General features: G+C 43.2%; 1 protein-coding gene and 1 long non-coding RNA gene across 3 annotated transcripts; one reads left to right on the top strand and one right to left on the bottom strand.

The window, feature by feature from the left end:
* Window positions 1–314: 314 nt before the first annotated feature.
* On the bottom strand, window positions 315–1,086 carry LOC127590165 (uncharacterized). 2 transcript variants are annotated; one of them, XR_007959558.1, is made up of 4 exons: window positions 837–1,086; window positions 678–758; window positions 473–508; window positions 315–397 (listed from the first exon to the last, which is right to left on the bottom strand). It is a non-coding gene; the product is annotated as an uncharacterized LOC127590165 (long non-coding RNA). The 2 variants fall into 2 exon arrangements; XR_007959557.1 differs by having other exon boundaries at window positions 315–393.
* Window positions 1,087–1,214: 128 nt separating this feature from the next.
* On the top strand, window positions 1,215–18,215 carry ern1 (endoplasmic reticulum to nucleus signaling 1). Its single transcript, XM_052049606.1, has 22 exons — window positions 1,215–1,466; window positions 6,424–6,544; window positions 8,280–8,313; window positions 8,445–8,517; window positions 8,634–8,706; window positions 8,951–9,073; window positions 9,351–9,452; window positions 9,526–9,787; window positions 10,630–10,708; window positions 11,956–12,115; window positions 12,191–12,306; window positions 12,450–12,644; window positions 13,575–13,839; window positions 13,927–14,017; window positions 14,084–14,273; window positions 14,371–14,470; window positions 14,558–14,757; window positions 15,672–15,819; window positions 15,912–16,039; window positions 16,192–16,315; window positions 16,844–16,911; window positions 16,994–18,215. Exons 1-22 carry the CDS (start codon window positions 1,392–1,394, stop codon window positions 17,426–17,428), a joined length of 3,162 nt encoding a protein of 1,053 aa, XP_051905566.1. The 5' UTR covers window positions 1,215–1,391; the 3' UTR covers window positions 17,429–18,215.
* Window positions 18,216–18,318: the final 103 nt, after the last annotated feature.

The raw sequence follows: 18,318 nt of genomic DNA, 5'->3' as shown, positions 1-18,318 counted from the left end.
AATATTCAGCATTGCTTTCCTTGTGCATAACCATAAGACAGACATTGTCTACAATCAAGCATTTCCGGTTCATGGAAATAACTGCCAAGTATTTTGGAAAAATAACACAGTCACCTGTTACTTGCGTGAGAATTACACAACTGTGTCATGCTTTAAGAGGAACTTGGGAGAGCTACCAAGGAACTCTCCTTATAACAACACGTGTGATTTTCTTGCATAATGTACTTTTTTTAAATTGCATGACCACCAAAAACATGAACCAGGTTTTAAGTATAGCGCATTTTTCATGCCGCAAAACAACAATCAAATGAGACTTGTTTCGTTGATGGGCGAAAATGCTTTATTTGAAGATATATGGTGCTCTTCGAAGGCAAATGGATCCAGGACATCAAACTGTCTGGGAGGTGGGGGAGACAGCCCACTTAATTTTAAAAGACCTTTGCAAATCTCATTAAAAAGTAGTACAACTTACACTTGGTCTTTTCCCGATCCGCCGCGTCACCGAAGGCTGCAGCATGAAAGATTTAGATGCATGTAAACTACAGCATACAGACACAACGCGTGCATGAAATATGTCTATTCAGATTTTAGGTTAACTTCATTTTATATCGGAAGTCTAACGCACTTGAATCATCATTAAACAAAAAAAAGGATGTGCGTTATGAACGCATACTTACGTTGTCGAGAACGGCCTCCACACGTGCTTAGCCACGTGGCTGCAACGTGACAACTATTTCACAACGGCTTGGCTTTCAAATCTGGACCAAATAAATATTGCATTAGGGTAAAATGTAAGTATCTTGGTTAGCGTTGTGTGGATGAAGCAAATTCCTTACCGTAACATATTTGTCAATCGATGCGGCCCAGTGCTCATGCTGACCCATCGAGACAAACGAGCCTTTAAGCAAATTATGAAAATAAATATAATTAAACGGTCATCTCGGATTGAAACGACTAAATAAAAAGTTATGTAAATAATTTGTGATCATTAAGAACACTCTCCGGAGGACAGGCGGACTAGCCAGCGAAAGCATGTTTAAGCAAGGTTTGCCAAAACTGCAATGATAAGCGGACACGAACCCGGAAGTTTTTTATATCTTTTCCGGGGGCTCTTCTCGTCTCCTATTGGCTGGTACCGCGACTTCGGACTCCCCTCCTCCACTCTCGTGGCACGTAGACCACGAGGTCCCGCCCCTTTCCCTGGTTTCATTTCAGGAAGCAAAAAAAAAAAGCTAACTCGCCGCGTATGGTTTCTGCGCTGCCTGCCATAATGCCGCTTTTAGCTCTTGACCAAACATTTCACAACATTCGCGTCGGGAGCCAAATGACGTCTTGTATGGAGTGAACGGACGTCAAAGAACAGTCGCCTCCTTTCGGCTTTCAGACCCCAAATGATGGACTGGTCAGTGAGTACCCGGGCCCTGGTGTGGTGCATTTTGCTTTACTACGCGGCTCTGCCACTCCAGGTGAGAACCAGCTGACGTTTGAATTAACAGAGTCTCTCAATACAACGTTGCTAATATTGTCTCGTAAGTGAAAAACGAATTCGTCAAAATGAATAGCGGTTATGAGCTTGTGAACAAGAAGCTGCTTAGCTGTGTAAACACACTGACATGTGGTAGGGAGCTGGACACAACTTGGCGAATAAACGTAAAATGGCGTAATGGGTAACTTTGAAGTTATGTTTATTCATTAGTGACAGCGATGGTGATATGTTGTCTGCATCGCATGTTACATAGATTCTTTTATGTATACCCTTATGTCATTATAGGAATTGTACATCAAAGCAGCATGGGTTTTTGTAGATTGATCCGATCCTCCACTCGGCCCAATAAACCTCAGTTTGGCTGTGACGTGAAAACGCTGTGGGGCACACCATGTATGATGGAGAGTAGAATACAAAGAAAACTTTCCGTGGATGATACAGAAACACAAAGAGTAATGTATCTTTAGAGTTGAATTTTATCACAGCAGAGGAAGTATCAACATGACTTGATGTTTTTAGAGTACATCACACTTTCCCCACGAAGTCACTGAACCCATCACGTCACATCTCCATTTTATCTCAGTGGACTTCCGTTGGCTCTTGTTCTCACGTTGGTAAATTTGCAGATTTTATTTAACTAACATCTAACAAAGGGTTCAAATTCCCCGGGTTTGAATCTTGCCTTGGGCCCTACTGCGTGGAATTAACTTGTTCTTGTTGTGCAGGTTTTTTCCGGAAGCTTCCCCACACATTCCAAATCCCGTGCATTTTAGGGTCATTGAAAACTCTAAAGGCACCTAGACACCGCGTTTGGTTCGCATGGCGCTCCAATGTGGGGTCGGGCGTACGGACAATTGTAGCACCGCACGAGCTTGCAAATATTTGGTGCTGGTTGCTAAGGAGGAAGTAGTCTGGTAGTGGGTCCACTGGTTTGGAGGTAAGGTATAGGCTGCTGGTCGTCAATTTAGACCGGCCCATGTTAAAAGTAGAGGGAGAGGTTCAGTCGTAGCAAAAAAAAAAGCCAGTAGGTTCATCGTATTCTAACAACATTGCAAGACCTCTGGAAGGTTTCGCTCATCCGTGAGATTCAGCTTTTTCAGTTTGACAGCCTCAGGAGTTGCAATTCACCAGTGGTTGGATTGTTGACACCCAAAAACAAACATTTTCTGCTGCACCCTGTTTTGACTGTAGAACTTTCCCCAAATATCTTGCTGTTAACGCTCAGAAATCACTTTGAATCTGTGGCATTTTTTAAGTCAGGTACAACTGTTGCAACAAAACTTTTCCCTTTTCTTGTAAAAGAACCACCTTGTGTTGAGAATTTGAGTATTTTTGAAAAATAAAAATGACAGCTTTGTTGTTGTAAAATTCACTCATAAAGTCATGCCCCCTTTTCTTGTAGTAGTACATCTTTATTGTTGTTCAATTACAAGCTTGAAGGGCATTAAAAAGGCATTGATTCTAAACTTATGTCTTCAAATTAGAACCAAATTATTATTACTTTTGCTCTTATTCTTCCTTGGTACAGGATAGACGTGGATGTAACCAGCACACCTTGCGGCGTTAGCTTAAATCATCTTGAGGGAACAAGTGAGTTTAGCTCAGCCGATAAATAAACTCGCTTTCTAACATCTATCTTATCATTGTGCCCTCGTCTGCTACCCAAATTAAACTCTTAAATTTTTTTTCCCCCTGTTAAAGAATGTGGCATTGACCAACTGCTCGGTTTCACACCGTACATCTGTGCTCTCTGTGTTGTGCTCAACGACCACATGTGCCTCAATGTATGTTTGTTGCCTCTTATAGGTCACCGTGTCCTTCTAGTTCAGTCACCCAGCACCAAAACAGGCTGCATTCGGTCACAAATAAATTGTCGTCTTGCCCTATCTTATCACAGCTGCAGATTGGACTGTGTGTGTCCGTGTGTGGGTCCGACACGTGACCGGCGCTCCGCTGAAACACCGCCGTGCTTCTGATAAACACAAAAACGCGACCATGTTTGACATGTGCTTAAACTAAGATGTGGCGTAAATGTCAAATGCGATGGCTTGATGAGGCCATGCACAAAATCATGCAGATGATTCCAGTGTTGTGTTCAGAAGTACCGGTAGTATGTTAAATGTCTGCCTTGCATCAGTGTCTGGTAGGAACTTGAAGAAAGGCAAACAACCGTGGGATGCGCTCATATTTGCACAGCCCTAAAGGAAAACAGACAATTAGTCCGTTCATATTACAGTTGCAGTGTTGCATTTCCTACTCCCGTTTTTGGCCCATATTTAGTTTTTCTGCAAACAGGCTATTTCTACCAAGTCGTTTGCTGCGCTACACTACCTTTGACAATCACAGTTTTGCGATTTGCTTTGTGCCCCCATGACTCTCGCCCCAGTCATGGCCTGAAACGCACCACTTGGCCCTCCGTTCAGGATGCTTGGCGATGCAGCTGGTGCACAGCACAGTGACACTTCACCCTGCTGAGAACACAAACCAAAAGTGCTTGCGCTAAAGTCTGGCCCAGTTACAGAGGGGAAACTGAAAATCTTGATCGCTGAAGCCTCCCAGTTCTCCAATCTGATGAAATCCTGTTACGCAACAAATTCATACCACGTTCAAATTGGAACAAAACTTGTTTCTGTATCATGACTAGTAACAAATGTCCTTTAAATGTTTTATATTTTTGCCGTCGCTTGTAAAGTGAGGACACGGAATACTGCGAACACAGTCCAGTGGGAGCGGTCACAGGTGCACAATATTGACAGGAATGCTTTTAAACAGGATGTGAGATTACAGACGGATCTTTCAGAGCAAAAAAAGGCAATTTACAGGGCTCTCATTCCTGTTTTAATGTTTTTAAACTGACGTGCATGACGTCATTAAAAAAAAAAATAATAATAATATTGTCGGGCGGCCAGGCGACTGGTTTGCATGTCGACCTCACAGGGCAGAGGTACCGGGTTCAATTCCATCTCCGACCTCCCTGTGTGGAGTTTGCATTTTCTCCCCGTGCTTGCATGGGTTTTCTCCGGGTACTCCTGTTTCCTCCCACATTCCAAAAACACGAAGGGCAGGCTTATTGAACATTCTAAATTGTCCCTCGGTGAGTGTGAGAGCGCGGATGGTTGTTTGTCTGTGTGTGCCCTGCGATTGGCTGACAACCGGTTCAGGGTGGCGCCTGCCTACTGCCCGAAGACGGCTGGGATAGGCTCTAGTGAGGATTACCGGATCAAACAATGGATGGATGGACAATAAATAAAAATTAAAATCCAGGTAATTAGAGCAATGGAACCCAAGAATTTTGACTCATGTGAACTGGTGGGTGCATTTGCACTCCATGACGGACTTTGCACCTCTTGGGGTGGGGGCGTTCTTTGTGTTCCTCTTAAGAGCTCTTGAAATCCTGCCGCCTCCGCCCTTTCCCACCCATCAAAAGTGGCTAAATGTTGAGATAAGTGTTAGCAATTATCTATGGCTAATCCGTGTTGTATGCAAGGGGACAGTTCAAGGGGATTAGTGAGCGATTTTAATCAGCACCTGAGAGGTTCATCGGAACATGGATCTCCGCTGCTCACTTGTTCGTGGTTTAACTAACAAAAAAAAAAGTTTACAGTTTTGATACATTTTCGTTTAGATGATAAAACTGGGCCTCCCATAGGGATCAGAAGAAAAATACCTCGAAGAAAAGCGACAGTTAATAAATCCAGGAAAGCTTTGTTGTCAAAGCTGCATTTTTAGAATTCCATTGCAGCAACTCCCCTCAACCATCATGCATTCGGGAGTCAGACAAGTCGTGGAATGAATCTTGAGTTGACTTGGGCTTAACATACTTGTTTGCCTAGTAGCATATTTACCCAAGTTATTTTTAACTTTACTGTCACAAGATCAATAAATAATAGCAACACGCTTGCTGAATGTCTGTGTGGATTCTCGTGTCATCCAGGTTCTGGTAATCCACCAAAAGTTGGACTCTCCTTGTTTGTTGAATTTGTTGTGTTTGACAGATGCCATTATGCTATGGATAAGTCAAACTCATCTGGATGGCGCGTGCGTGGGATGTCGGGTCACATGTTGCTTTTGTCTCCCCTGATCACATTGCATCTCTGTGAATCTGATGGCTTCAGGCAAAGTCCATATGAAGACAAATGTTTAGAAAAATGTGGAAGGAAAGTCCAAGAAAAATCATTTTGGGGAAAAAAGCCCGAATTTGTGTGTGTCTGTGTGTGTATGTTAATAAACATGATCAAATATTGTGTAAGCAGTTGTGGAAATCCCCACCCGCAGTTCTCCAAAATGTGTTTTCATTGTTCAAAAACACAATCGCTTGAGGAATAAATGACAAAATGCACATATACAGTAAGTTCTTTCACATTAATGGTAGAAGTTTTTAAATCATTACATTGGTCTCATTTTTTTCACATCACAAAAACCTTTCATTTGACCGAGGTTGTGTCAACTTTTTGTGTACTGTGGACTGGACCATATTTGTTTTCATCTGTGTACTTGGAGCTACACTACACAAAGACGACTAAACGGTTTCCTCTAAAATATTATTACTGGTCTTGGTAAGACCAAGAAAATGATCAATACTTTTCTGGGACTGAATCACATATCCACAAGTTTTCAATTCTTGCTGTGTGGAATCTCCCTCGACAAATATTGGCCAGGTCATCAACCCTCACCAACGGGACAGGTGTGGAACACGAGTGATGAGCATCTTGGGACATTAGAACACACGTAGAAATTCTCCAAACTTCTACCATGCCACTCTATTTATTTTACATAAGGGACTATATAAGTTGCTGATTCTCGATTCACTAGTACCACAGGAAATGTAGCATCAACATGTCCCGCTTTTGAAAGGCGCTTATGTAGCAGTAAATGACAGTTGCCGATGTGATTTGGTTCCAGCTGTTAATGACCATAGAACTGATGTTTCTTTGCAGGTGTTTTGCAACGCCAGCACGGTTTCGCTCCCTGAAAACTTGCTCTTTGTGTCCACCCTGGAAGGAAACCTGCATGCTGTCAGCAAGAAATCTGGGGCCATCAAATGGACGCTGAAAGAAGGTAAGAGGAGAAGTACCGGTGACTTTTGTTGTTGTTGTTATTGTCCAATTGTAATCTACCAACCCTGAGGCAACTTGTCTTATGTTTGTACTTAGCGGGATAAAACGTGTGAATGACCATGGATAGTCACCCTATGTGCAGCTTGAAAGTTAGGACCACGGATGAAGCCATCAGGAAAAATAGCGCAAAACATGACTTTGAATCCACGGGTTGTGCTTGAACTGACTCAACGTTTGGAAAAAAAAAGTTTCCGGGATTACTGCAGCTGTTGTGTTTGGGCCTGCACTTGAGTAATGCCGCAAGGTCTTCTGTTGATTCTGGAAAGCGTGTAATGATTAACCGAGAGAGGGGCAAATAACGCCTGCAGTGAAGGTCAAAGTGGGCAAGGGCAAGCCAACATGGCGAAGGTTCTGCACTTTGCGGAGTCCCTGCACGCTTTGGACCTGCGATAGATAAGATAGACCTTGGGAGATAGATGTGTTGTTGTAGATTGTCCAACTCTGTCGTTTTTTTTTCACCTAATCCCGAGCATTAATAATCACAGTTGAGATGCCTCTGTTACATCATTTTTTTCTTTCTGGCAGATCTATTAAATTCTTTGACTCGCGGTGAACCAGTGATTCACGCCCATATGGTGTGTTCAACATGAAATCCACACAACTCGTCAACTCACGATAGCAAATCCACTCACACGTGCACCGCACTCCTACCGCAACGCCGGCTGCGGGCTTCACACGACGCGATGCCATGCCGGAAATCATTTCGTTGTTGTTGTTTATAAACACCCTCCGCAATTACAGCCCATGGATACTGACACTTGTTTCACCAAACAGTTATTTACCACCCCCAGGTTACCCCCCCCCCCCCCACACACACACACACACCCTCGTTGACTCCTTCAGGCATCGCTAATATATGAACACCATCTGGTCCACACCCTGTATGTTCACACTCGAAATGTGCGTTGGTCACGTTGTAATTCTTGTTGATTGTGTTTTAGAAGTCTTTTAACTCGTGTCGCTTTTCCGGACAACGGGCACCGTGATTTGTCATTTTTAACTCATACACTCCCAAAGACGTTTTTAAACGTCTTTTCAGACTTGGTCCAGAAATGGCTGGTACTGAATGAGTTAATCAACTTGCTTTAGGAGATTGGATCAAATATGATGCCGTGGGATCTCCCAACATGATTACATGCTGGTTGAACAACTTGTCTGACTTTCAAAACCGTGTTTGCTGCCGAGATTGATTCTTTTGGGGGATTTTTTTTTCTCACAAAAATTGGAGTATGCGAGTTATATTAAATCAACTGCATGGGGACAAAAAAGACAAGGGAGGAGAAAATAACCCGAACAGATACACTACACATTGTTAGACATGGCTCAACACAATCAGCTGTTCTGCTCTGCTGGTGATCATCTCCGACTGGCACTGAAGCACTTGGTACAAACCCTGTGAGGAGTTATAGAACAAAGCAAAAGACACTGGGAGTTAAATCCTTGCATTTTAAGGCGGTGGACTTTGGCGATTTTATTTTATCATAAGGTTTCTATATGCCTATGAAAAGCCTTCTGTGTTCTATCGAGAAATTTCTGGGTCATTGGAGCTCATTGGCGTTTGCTGGGCCTGAATATTCTTGCTCTCCAACTCCTGGTCACACAGTCTCTTGTGCTCATTTATGCTTTTGTCAGTCTTGACTGGCAACTTCAACATTTGTCATTTTATGTCCTTACAGATCCAGTTCTTCAAGTCCCCACGCATGTTGCAGAGTACGTAATTTACGTGAACAATGGTTCAACGTATTTATAACATTTGGACTTCCTTTAATGTAGCTTTCAGTAGTTATACTTGTCATTCGGGTAATGGCACTGTTTTGTTTTTTTTTTCTTTTTTCTTCCAGGCCAGCCTTTCTGCCTGATCCCAACGATGGCAGTCTGTATTCTCTGGGTGGAAAGAACAATGAAGGCCTGACAGTAAGAGGAAATGACTTTAGCACAAATAGTGTGCTCTCACTTCTCACTCTCGTATGTTATCATAAAATAACGAGGCATTCCTGTTCGCTCATGTTTTTTTGTTTGTTCTCAAACAGAAATTACCATTCACTATTCCTGAGTTGGTGCAAGCGTCTCCCTGCCGCAGTTCAGATGGAATCCTTTACATGGGTAAGGCTGATTATAGAATCTTTCTCTTCACCCCCATACTCTGTGTCTATTAAAAAGTACAATGCATGAAAAATAAAGGAGGAAAATCGAAATATCTAAAAATATCCAGTAGGTGCAGATCTAGTGTCAATACGATCTATTATAATGCACATCAATCCTTAATCGGTCAAACGTTCTTCATCACTTGGGACTATTACCACGTGAATGGTGACTGACAAATTGTTTTGTGTACGTGTGTGTGTAGGTAAGAAGCAGGACCTCTGGTACGTGGTGGACCTGTTGACTGGTGAGAAGCAGCAGACGCTGACGTCGTCCTTTGCCGACATGCTGTGCCCTTCCTCCTCTCTCCTCTATCTGGGGCGCACAGGTGAAAAGAACAAACACATTTTCTCATATGCTTTTGAACATGCAACTTTAAATGCCCCTTCAAGATGTTACATCACAAAAAGAGAAAAGGGCTTAGTAATGGTATTTGAGTGTTTGACACATGACACCACCTATTCAGAATCAAGTTTCACTTTTCTATCCACTTGTATGCATTGACACCCTGAAATAGATCGTGGGCACTTTCCGCCATCCCATTCCTGATGTTACAGAAGCAAAACAATGCATTTACTGTCTCATGGCTTGTGTCCCTGTTGTAGAATATACCATCACCATGTATGACACCAAAAGCCGAGAACTGCAGTGGAATGCAACTTATTCGGACTACGCCTCCACCCTTCCCGATGATGATACCAAATACAGTCAGTCACCTAGCTGCCTTCACTCTGTCGTGACTTTATCTGACGCGAATCCGCTCCCCCGGTGACCCCGCAGAGATGGCCCATTTTGTGTCGAACGGCGACGGCCTGGTGGTGACGGTGGACAGCGAATCTGGTGACGTCCAGTGGGTCCAAAACTACAACTCGCCTGTCGTGGCCATGTACATCTGGCAGCGTGAGGGGCTTCGCAAAGTCGTCCACACCAACGTGGCCGTGGAAACCCTGCGCTATCTTACGTTCATGTCCGGAGATATGGGCCGTATCACCCAGTGGAAGTACCCCTTTCCAAAGGAGAAGAAGACAGACAATAAGTTAATGTAAGCAAACTGAGTCCACTCTGTATGCTCTTTCTTTGCTGTCACAAATTTTGGAATCCTCTCTTTACGTGGTCATCACGTGCATAGGGACAAATGTCCTCATGACCATCTGCATTGACATAGGTCATGTTTTGTTCTTGCTTCACCCCCAAAATTGTTTACGTTGAATCAACAGCAACTCAACTCAACTTTATTTGAAGAACACTTCAGTTGAAATACAGTGAAGCACATCAATACAAAGTACACGTAAAACATAAAAACAATTTAAATGGAGAGCGGAATAGGATTTACATGCTTCCTCTTCAGCATTCCAGTTAAAGTAAGAGTACCGGTAGCTGAGATTTGATCCAGATGGAGACGTTTGACCGAGGGTTGGCTGACTCCAAAATAAAGTGCATTACAGTAAATCATACAGCCAAGATGTGAGGAAGGCAATGCATTACGGTACAGCAGGCAAGTTGTGCGCTCCATTTTGGCTCAATTACTTGATGATTCAATTCAACACAGTTGACTGAAATTTCTCATGCCCATCCCTAGTGCGGGGTGTGGAGTATCCCAGTAGCAATACACAATTGTTTAACTCCGCATTAGATTTGTATTGGGTTCACAGCTGGTCTTGTTTGTTTCAAACATGAAAACCAGTACTTTCAGCTGTTGGTTTTCAGTTTCGGAAAGCACAGAATGTTCGTTTTCATTTTCAGTCTGCAGCTCATTTCCCTTAATCCGGTTGTACACATGATTAATCACAAGAGAATGTGGTGCCAGATATACATATTCAATCTATATAAATATATACTGTATATAATTTTATTGTTTTTTAATTTTTATTTGAACTGTTTCAGGTCCACTTTGTATGTGGGTAAATATTCCACCAGCCTATATGCGTCTCCCTCTCTGGTGCACGATGGAGTCACGGTGGTGGTGAGTGAGTGACTCTTGTGTTGTTAACGCTCATGAATATTTACATGTAATATGTTCATGTCTTAATATTCAGGTTTAGTTTCCCAAGGACTAGCATCAGTTTTTATTCATGTACTGGTAGGAAAAAAAATATTGGAGCACTTTATTGTATTGTTCGGATTCCCATGACAGGAAAACATTTCTGGATTCCTGAACTCATTCAATCCCCATTATGTATAAATACGTCTTGAGAACCCGCTACAGCTTGCTACGCATATTTATATGTCATTTCCTTTATTTTGCACCATAGTGTGCAGAAGGGTCTGAGACGGCCTCTGATTAAGTATCAGGGTTGTCTGCATTGTAAGTCATTTAAAATCTGTCCAGACTTGTGTCCGGTAGAGTAGCGTTTAATTAGTAGAGGGGGCATTTGAACCAGTAGCGAAGGAGAAATCAAAACAATTATATGCAACCTGTGAGGATTGCTTTTGAGGAAGAAAATCTTCCACCATGACTTGGGGCGGAATTTTTGGAAGTATCAAGTTGCTTTCATCCGCAAAAAGTAAGAAGCAGCCATCAAAAGAGGCTACGTGTGCACGAACATAGTCTGCCTCATGCAAAAGCCACACCGCAGCGAAAGTGCCTTCGCAAGAGCAAGTGCCTTCGCAAGAGCAAGTGAAGTGAAACCAGAATGCGGTGTAAGACATTTTGTGTGACCTCATATTAGGGAAATTGCTTCATTTTGTATCACACACAAAAACAATCTGCACAAATTTGCGTGTGAAGGGGACACGCGCATGCGAGCGCACAAAATTGCTGGGTGGTGGGGACACGCGTGCATGTACAGTGCACGTGTGTGCACTTACACATGCAAACATAGGGACTGAACTCATTGTTTCACTTCTGTTCATAGTTCATTTCATTAGTTCAATAGAGTACAGATAAATATTTTTGCTGTCAATTGTGTATGCTGTTTTATAGAAGGAAAGTCTTATTTAGATGTTGGAGCAAAAAATAGTAGTGCCATACTTAAAATGAATGCTTTTACAAAAAAGGTCCCTTTTCCCGTTTTTTCTTCCGAATAATGAAATGTAGCCATTTTATCATGATTGATTTCAAAAGATAGAAACGGCCTTTCTCATGTTTCTTTTAGTTGCCTCGAGGTTTATATCACAATAGAACACAGTAATCTGTGGCCCTTTCAAATCAGTCAAAATCCAGTAAAATGGGTGGGATTTAATGAGTTAAATATTTGTTTGCATGCGCAGCCTCGGGGAAGCACCTTCCCTATGCTGGAGGGTCCAGACAGGAAGGAGACGGACGAGGACGAAGAGTGTGTCATTACGCCGAGCACCAGTGTTAAGTTCAACTCTGCGCTGCGCGGGCGCAATCGCATTAACTACATGCGTAACTACCTGCTGCTCATCGGTACGATAGATGACTTTATACATTTAGCAAAAAGCATACTGTTTACCATTTCAAACATGAAAAACTAATTTTTAGGTCATCACGAGACACCTCCTGAAGCTCACAACAAGATCCTGGAAAGATTCCCTGATAGCCTTCCTCGTAACCAGGCCAACGTCATTCCACCGAGTAGTAACAAGAAAGCTGAGGAGGTGAGTGAACGCGTGTGTGTGTGCGTGCGCGCCACTTTTTTTTTGGTGGATTTCACTGTATTGTGTAAATGTGTACCAAATGCTGTGGTCCTAAAGGGTAAATAATTGTTTTTTTTATGCAACTTGCTGTCTTCATTTTGTAGAATGTGAAAAATGTTGTCATGGAGGACATTCCACCTTCCGCTATGCCTGAAATGTCAATCCAAGAACCCGGGCTTGGTGGTCGCACCGTTCGTCCGGAAGCCTCTGTGGACTCAATGCTGAAAGACATGGCCACCATTATCTTTTCCACTTTCCTCCTGGCGGGTTGGGTGGCCTTTGTGATCACGTACCCCAAGGCAAGTAATATACGAGTATCTCCATCCAGACAAATAAATACAGTGGCACATCAATTTAAGAAATGAATTGGTTCCGGAAGAAATTTCTTAACTACAAAATTTTGTAAGTAGAGACGCATTTTTTATGTAAATGCCCCAATCCGTTCCAAGACCCCCAAAATTCAGACATAAATGTTTTCTAAAGCATAATAATGCATTAAAATTTGATTTTTGCACAGTAAATGAGAGTTGTGCATAATGTAAAAAACAAATAAAGAATAAAAATGACGGTCATTTGACTTTTAACTGCATCCTCATCGTTTTTTGCCCTCTTTAGTTCATGTTCTCTCTCAGAAGTGGTTTATGCCTGGCGTTTTGTCAAGAACCGAGCAAAGGACAGCCGCTTTTGTCGGCTTTTAAGAATCCTTCAAAAATGTCCAAGGCAAAATCAACGGAGTGAGCGATCGCCTGACTAGTGTACACTTTTTCTGGGGATTCACATTGACGTGAAACTATCGGAACACCTCATGGCCTGAGAGGCGAATGACAAGGACGCTGCAAAAACACACATCTATCTGTCGACACAGACACATACGGTAGAGGTCCCTCTTGGCCAATGGGATGCCAGGATGATGCTCGGAATAGAAAGAGTAATAATTATGTTTCACTCAGAAAAATCAGAGCTGCGAGTAGCAACCCATACTGTGTTTTTACCTTTTGTATCTTGAAATTTCGGAACTAGAGGCAATATTTTCCTGTTAAGGCGTTTTGTAACTTGAAAACCTCGTGTGAAGAGACATTCGTAAGTAGAGATACCACTGTACCTCCAATGTGTGTGTTCTATAACTCATACTCGTACACAAGTCTGCAGCTGCTCTGGATTGCCTTTAAATGAAAAAAGAACTATGTTGAAGTGGTGTGTCGGATATTTTATGTCCTCTTTTGTTGCAGAGTGTCCACAAGCAGCAGCAGCTGCAGCACCAGGAGTTCCAACGACGGATGGCTGAACGATTGGAGATGCTGCAGAGGCAGCAGCCTTTCCCCTCTGCGGACATGTCGCTTCCTCTGGTCCCGGACAGCGACTACCTGGAAGTGGCTCACACTCGCTCGGAATGCTCCGACCACAGCAGCCCAAATGTCACCCCGCGTGCCTCCAACCACTCCAATCTCTCCGTTTCCGAGCTGGGCAGCTCTGCCAATGAACACGAGGATGGAGGTGAAGTCAAGAGGCCATTAACACTCATTGCTTGTGTGCGTCTGTAGAAAAGACCCTTTTGACAGTTTGCTCTTTTTGTCGCATTAGAGGATGAGTCCAACATTGTCAGAGTGGGTAACATCAAGTTCCATCCCAAACAAGTGTTGGGTCATGGTGCTGAGGGCACCATTGTATACAAGTAAGTATGAAAATGACAGGATATTGTTGTTGGGGTGGCCTATACAACCCATCTATCATCCACCAGGGGTCAGTTTGACAACCGTCCGGTGGCGGTGAAAAGGATTCTCCCGGAGTGCTTCAGCTTTGCAGACCGGGAAGTTCAGCTGCTGCGGGAGTCGGACGAGCACCCGAACGTCATTCGGTACTTCTGCACCGAGAGGGACCGCCAGTTCCAGTACATTGCCACCGAGCTATGTGCTGCCTCTCTTCAAGAGGTTTCACAAACATTCATTCTAATATTTATTTTGGACATTAATTTTTTTTAACGTATGAAGCTGTGTTCTAAGGATAACTCTTTTTGGTTTTGTCTAGTATGTGGAGATGAGAGATTTTGACCGTCATGGACTGGAGCCGGTTATGCTACTGCAACAGGCCATATCGGGACTGGCTCATCTGCACTCCCTCAACATAGGTAATTGTTTTAAAATGGTTGTTATGCATTAGTGACTGCATTACACTGTTAATCCATCCCCACCTCAACTTTGACCTCCCCCTGCAGTCCACAGAGACCTGAAACCTCACAATATCTTAGTGTCCATGCCCAACGCCCATGGTCGGGTCCGGGCCATGATCTCAGACTTTGGCTTGTGCAAGAAATTAGCAGCAGGCCGCCATAGTTTCAGCAGAAGGTCTGGAGTGCCGGGGACGGAGGGCTGGATCGCTCCCGAGGTTCTCAGCGAGGACTGCAAAGACAACCCGGTGAGTTCAAATAATGAGTTTCAGGCCTGAAAAAAACATTTCGGTCTACCTCTAGCATACAATATAATCGTTATGTATTCTTAGCTTTACCTTGCCGCAAATGACATCCTGCCATTTTTTTCCCTGCTTTATAATAAATTGATAGGATAAATGGTACACATTCTTGAATGTTACATGAAGCACTATTATTTTAATTATTTGCTCTTTACTGCATTCCTTAAAAAGTGATTTTACAACCATATATTTCAATGGGCTGGGGGGCTGGTGGTCAACTGGTTATACAGAGGTGCAGAGTTTGCATGTTCTCCCTGAGCCTGCTTGGGTTTTCTTTGGGTACTCCGGTTTCCACCCACCTTCCAAGAACATGGATCATTCTAAATTGGCCCTAGGTGTGACTGTAACCACGGATTGTTGTTCATCTATATGTGCCCTGCCATTGGCAACCAGTTCAGGGTGTACCCCGCCTACAGCCTGAAGATAGCTGGGATAGGCTCCAGCACGCCCCATGACCCATGTCAGGATAAGGGCATCAGAAAAAGGATGGATGGATATTTTAATGTAATTTGTTTGGCCAGTGGATATTTGTGTTTTGTTTTATTTTATTAAATCGTTTATTCTTTTAGTCAGGTGGTCAATATAAAAATGCTTTATAAATAAATTGAGAAAATTGCCATTAAAGTTAATGTCATTTTAAGGATACACTGTATATTATCAGGATATAAAATAACCATTTAGGAAATCACATTTTGTCCAAATTCCACAGCTCTTATTTGAAGTGTCATGGCAGAGCATCATATGTATTATTTGAATGGGGTAGGAGGGACTGCCGCATGCACGAATGAATTGAGGCATGGCTAAATAAGTGTGAAGAGTTGAAATTCACTCCAGATGTTTTTTTCCCTCTTGTTTTTAAGACGTGCACTGTTGATATCTTCTCTGCTGGATGCGTCTTCTACTACGTGGTATCTCAAGGTAGCCATCCTTTCGGCAAGTCACTGCAAAGGCAAGCCAACATCCTTCTGGGAACATACAGCCTAGATCATCTGCAGACCGACAAACATGGTGAGGTCTAAACCGAAATGTTGGGTTCATAGCAAGGCTTTGTGGAGATTTGTGAGCACCTCATCATGGCCCGTGCCATTTTCTTGAACCAGGCGACATTGTAGCCCGAAACCTGATAGAGCAGATGCTGAGCATGGATCCTCATCTCAGGCCCTCGGCCGAGTGTGTTCTCAAACACCCTTTCTTCTGGAGCCTGGAGAAGGAACTACAGTTCTTCCAGGTCTGTCTTTTTTGCTTACGATAGTCAAAGTTGCTAACAAATTAATGAGACAAATTTTACAGGAGTGCAGATAATGTAAATGCTTGGCGTGGATTAAAGTACAGAGCGGGCCGAGCCGTACAATATAGTAGTGCGTTTGTTGCCGCTTGCAGGATGTGAGTGACAGAATCGAGAAGGAGCCGCTGGACGGAGCGATTGTGAGACAGCTGGAGCGAGGAGGGCGGGCTGTGGTCAAGAGTGACTGGAGGGAACACATCACCGTGCCGCTGCAAACGGGTAGGACGCAAGTTTCCAATGCAAACACTATCTTCGCGTAAGCATGAGCGATTAAGCCATTTGGTTAGTTAAGTTGAATTTATTGCTACGGGTGAGATCAGATGTTTAAAAATGTCGAATGAGCCATGGCTAATGGCTCATTTGATGTTGAATATTTAAGATGATAATTCATTAAGGATCAAAATGTTTTTCCCCCCTATAATTTCTGTGGAAGTTGGTTTAAATTAATACAAAATAACATCTGATGCAAAGCTTTTTAGGAATCAGGGGAAATCAAATTTCAAAAGGCGGGGGGCAAACTTGTTACCTAAATGTCATGTGTTTATTCTAAAAGTCAAGGGGGGAAAAAATCGAATAAAATTGTTTCTTTGTGAAATTCTTACAATTATTTGTTTTGTCATTAAAGCACTCTCCTACAGCATTGTCCTCTGTTGCATTTTGCATTGTGTTGTTAGTATTAAACGAGCAGAATTTGCTAGGCTACGTTTTTTTTTTTTTAACTCGATGCGCAATTCTCATTGCTTCCAGACCTGAGAAAGTTCCGGTCCTACAAAGGCAGCTCAGTCAGAGACCTCCTCCGTGCAATGAGGAACAAAGTAAGAGTGTACTCTCCTTATTTGTGTGCACTGCTTAATGACCGGAGCATTTGAAAGCCTGAGTCTTGCGTTGTTTGAACAGAAACATCATTACCGAGAGTTACCTGCCGAGGTCCAGGAGACACTGGGCTCCATCCCTGATGACTTTGTTTCCTACTTCACGTCTCGTTTCCCCCACCTGCTAATGCACACGTATCTGGCCATGCGGACCTGCGCTACAGAGAGGTTCTTCCTGCCTTACTATTCCAAAATGGCAAAAGTGGACCATCCGCCACAAAGCCAACCACCGTCAACAGACATGTTACAATCACAAGAATCCACACATGCGTCACAAGTGGACGCGCAGGAGGGACATGGCCCCGAAGGACCACACGAACCCGCTGCTTTTTTAGACCCGCCAGTCGAGTCTGCGGAAGCGTCACCATCAGACCTGAACTGGCACACGCTTGCCTCGGAACCCCTGACATCTCATCTCCGGTTAAACGGGTCCAGCTTGCCAGACGGTGGAGCAGCGTGAACGCAGTCATCCACGTCCCGTACAAAATTGGAGAGTTTCGCCTTAAAGAGTCATGGGCCACTTGAGAAGTTTTGTGCCGGTGAGGACCAGGCCTGCAGTGCCTGGGAGACGCTTGACAAGGACAGCTGCTGCACCGTGAATCAAATAAGTGCCTTCTGGGTTAAATGCAAAAGAACTATTCGCAAGTTTGACAACTAAAAACGGTTGTTTGACTTTGTGTCATGCTGAACAGATTTTTTCCCTTTTTTTTTTTAATATCAAGTCCAAAAATAGTATTTGTCCTTAAAATGTCCGGCCTTCTATTGTAGGAATTGTTGATGATTATTGTTGAACATGTGGGGTCTTTTATTGTGCAATGTTGTATTTTGCAGTACGTTTGTACACTGCCCAGATATTGTATGAATATTTTTATAGATTTTATTCATGTGGCAAATCTGCCTTTTCAAAACAAAAGAAAGTAATAACTCAACAGAAGAAAGACAAACAAGGTGCCCATGTGCTCTTTAGCGCCAGATGGTTCTAATTGACCATTGTAAATCTGCTTGGTAATGCTGCTAGCGCTTCTTTCGTCAGTCACAACTGTTGTGCGGATGTGCTACACGTGGACTGTTTTCGGAGGTTTTCAGGACCGGAATACTGCAGGTAATTTAAAAAAAATTGTTATTATCTATTCATCTATGACTTTTAAGGTCAGTCTGCATAACGCTCGTGCTTCGGAGCGTTGCACACGTGTCACAGTGAAGTTGATAACTTGCACATTAAATTCTATTTTGTTTTTTTACTGAAATTGACTGTGTTGGCTCCCAACATACTGTCTAAACTGGTTGAATAGTCCTTGGTGATGGAGTGGTTCACCCGCCGGACACTTGCTGCGTTGGTTCTATTCCTAA

The sequence above is a fragment of the Hippocampus zosterae genome, chromosome 17, assembly GCF_025434085.1.
Source record: "Hippocampus zosterae strain Florida chromosome 17, ASM2543408v3, whole genome shotgun sequence".
Lineage (NCBI taxonomy): Eukaryota > Metazoa > Chordata > Actinopteri > Syngnathiformes > Syngnathidae > Hippocampus > Hippocampus zosterae.
Note: the sequence above shows the minus strand (reverse complement) of the source record. Positions and strands in the feature narration are given on the sequence as shown.

Coding starts and splice junctions, on each gene's coding strand:
- ern1 (XM_052049606.1), top strand. CDS start 1,392: ATGATGGACTGGTCAGTGAGTACCCGGGCCCTGGTGTGGTGCATTTTG. Junction 8,518..8,633: donor AGAACAATGAAGGCCTGACA/GTAAGAGGAAAT, acceptor GTTCTCAAACAG/AAATTACCATTCACTATTCC. Junction 12,645..13,574: donor TTGTGATCACGTACCCCAAG/GCAAGTAATATA, acceptor CTTTTGTTGCAG/AGTGTCCACAAGCAGCAGCA.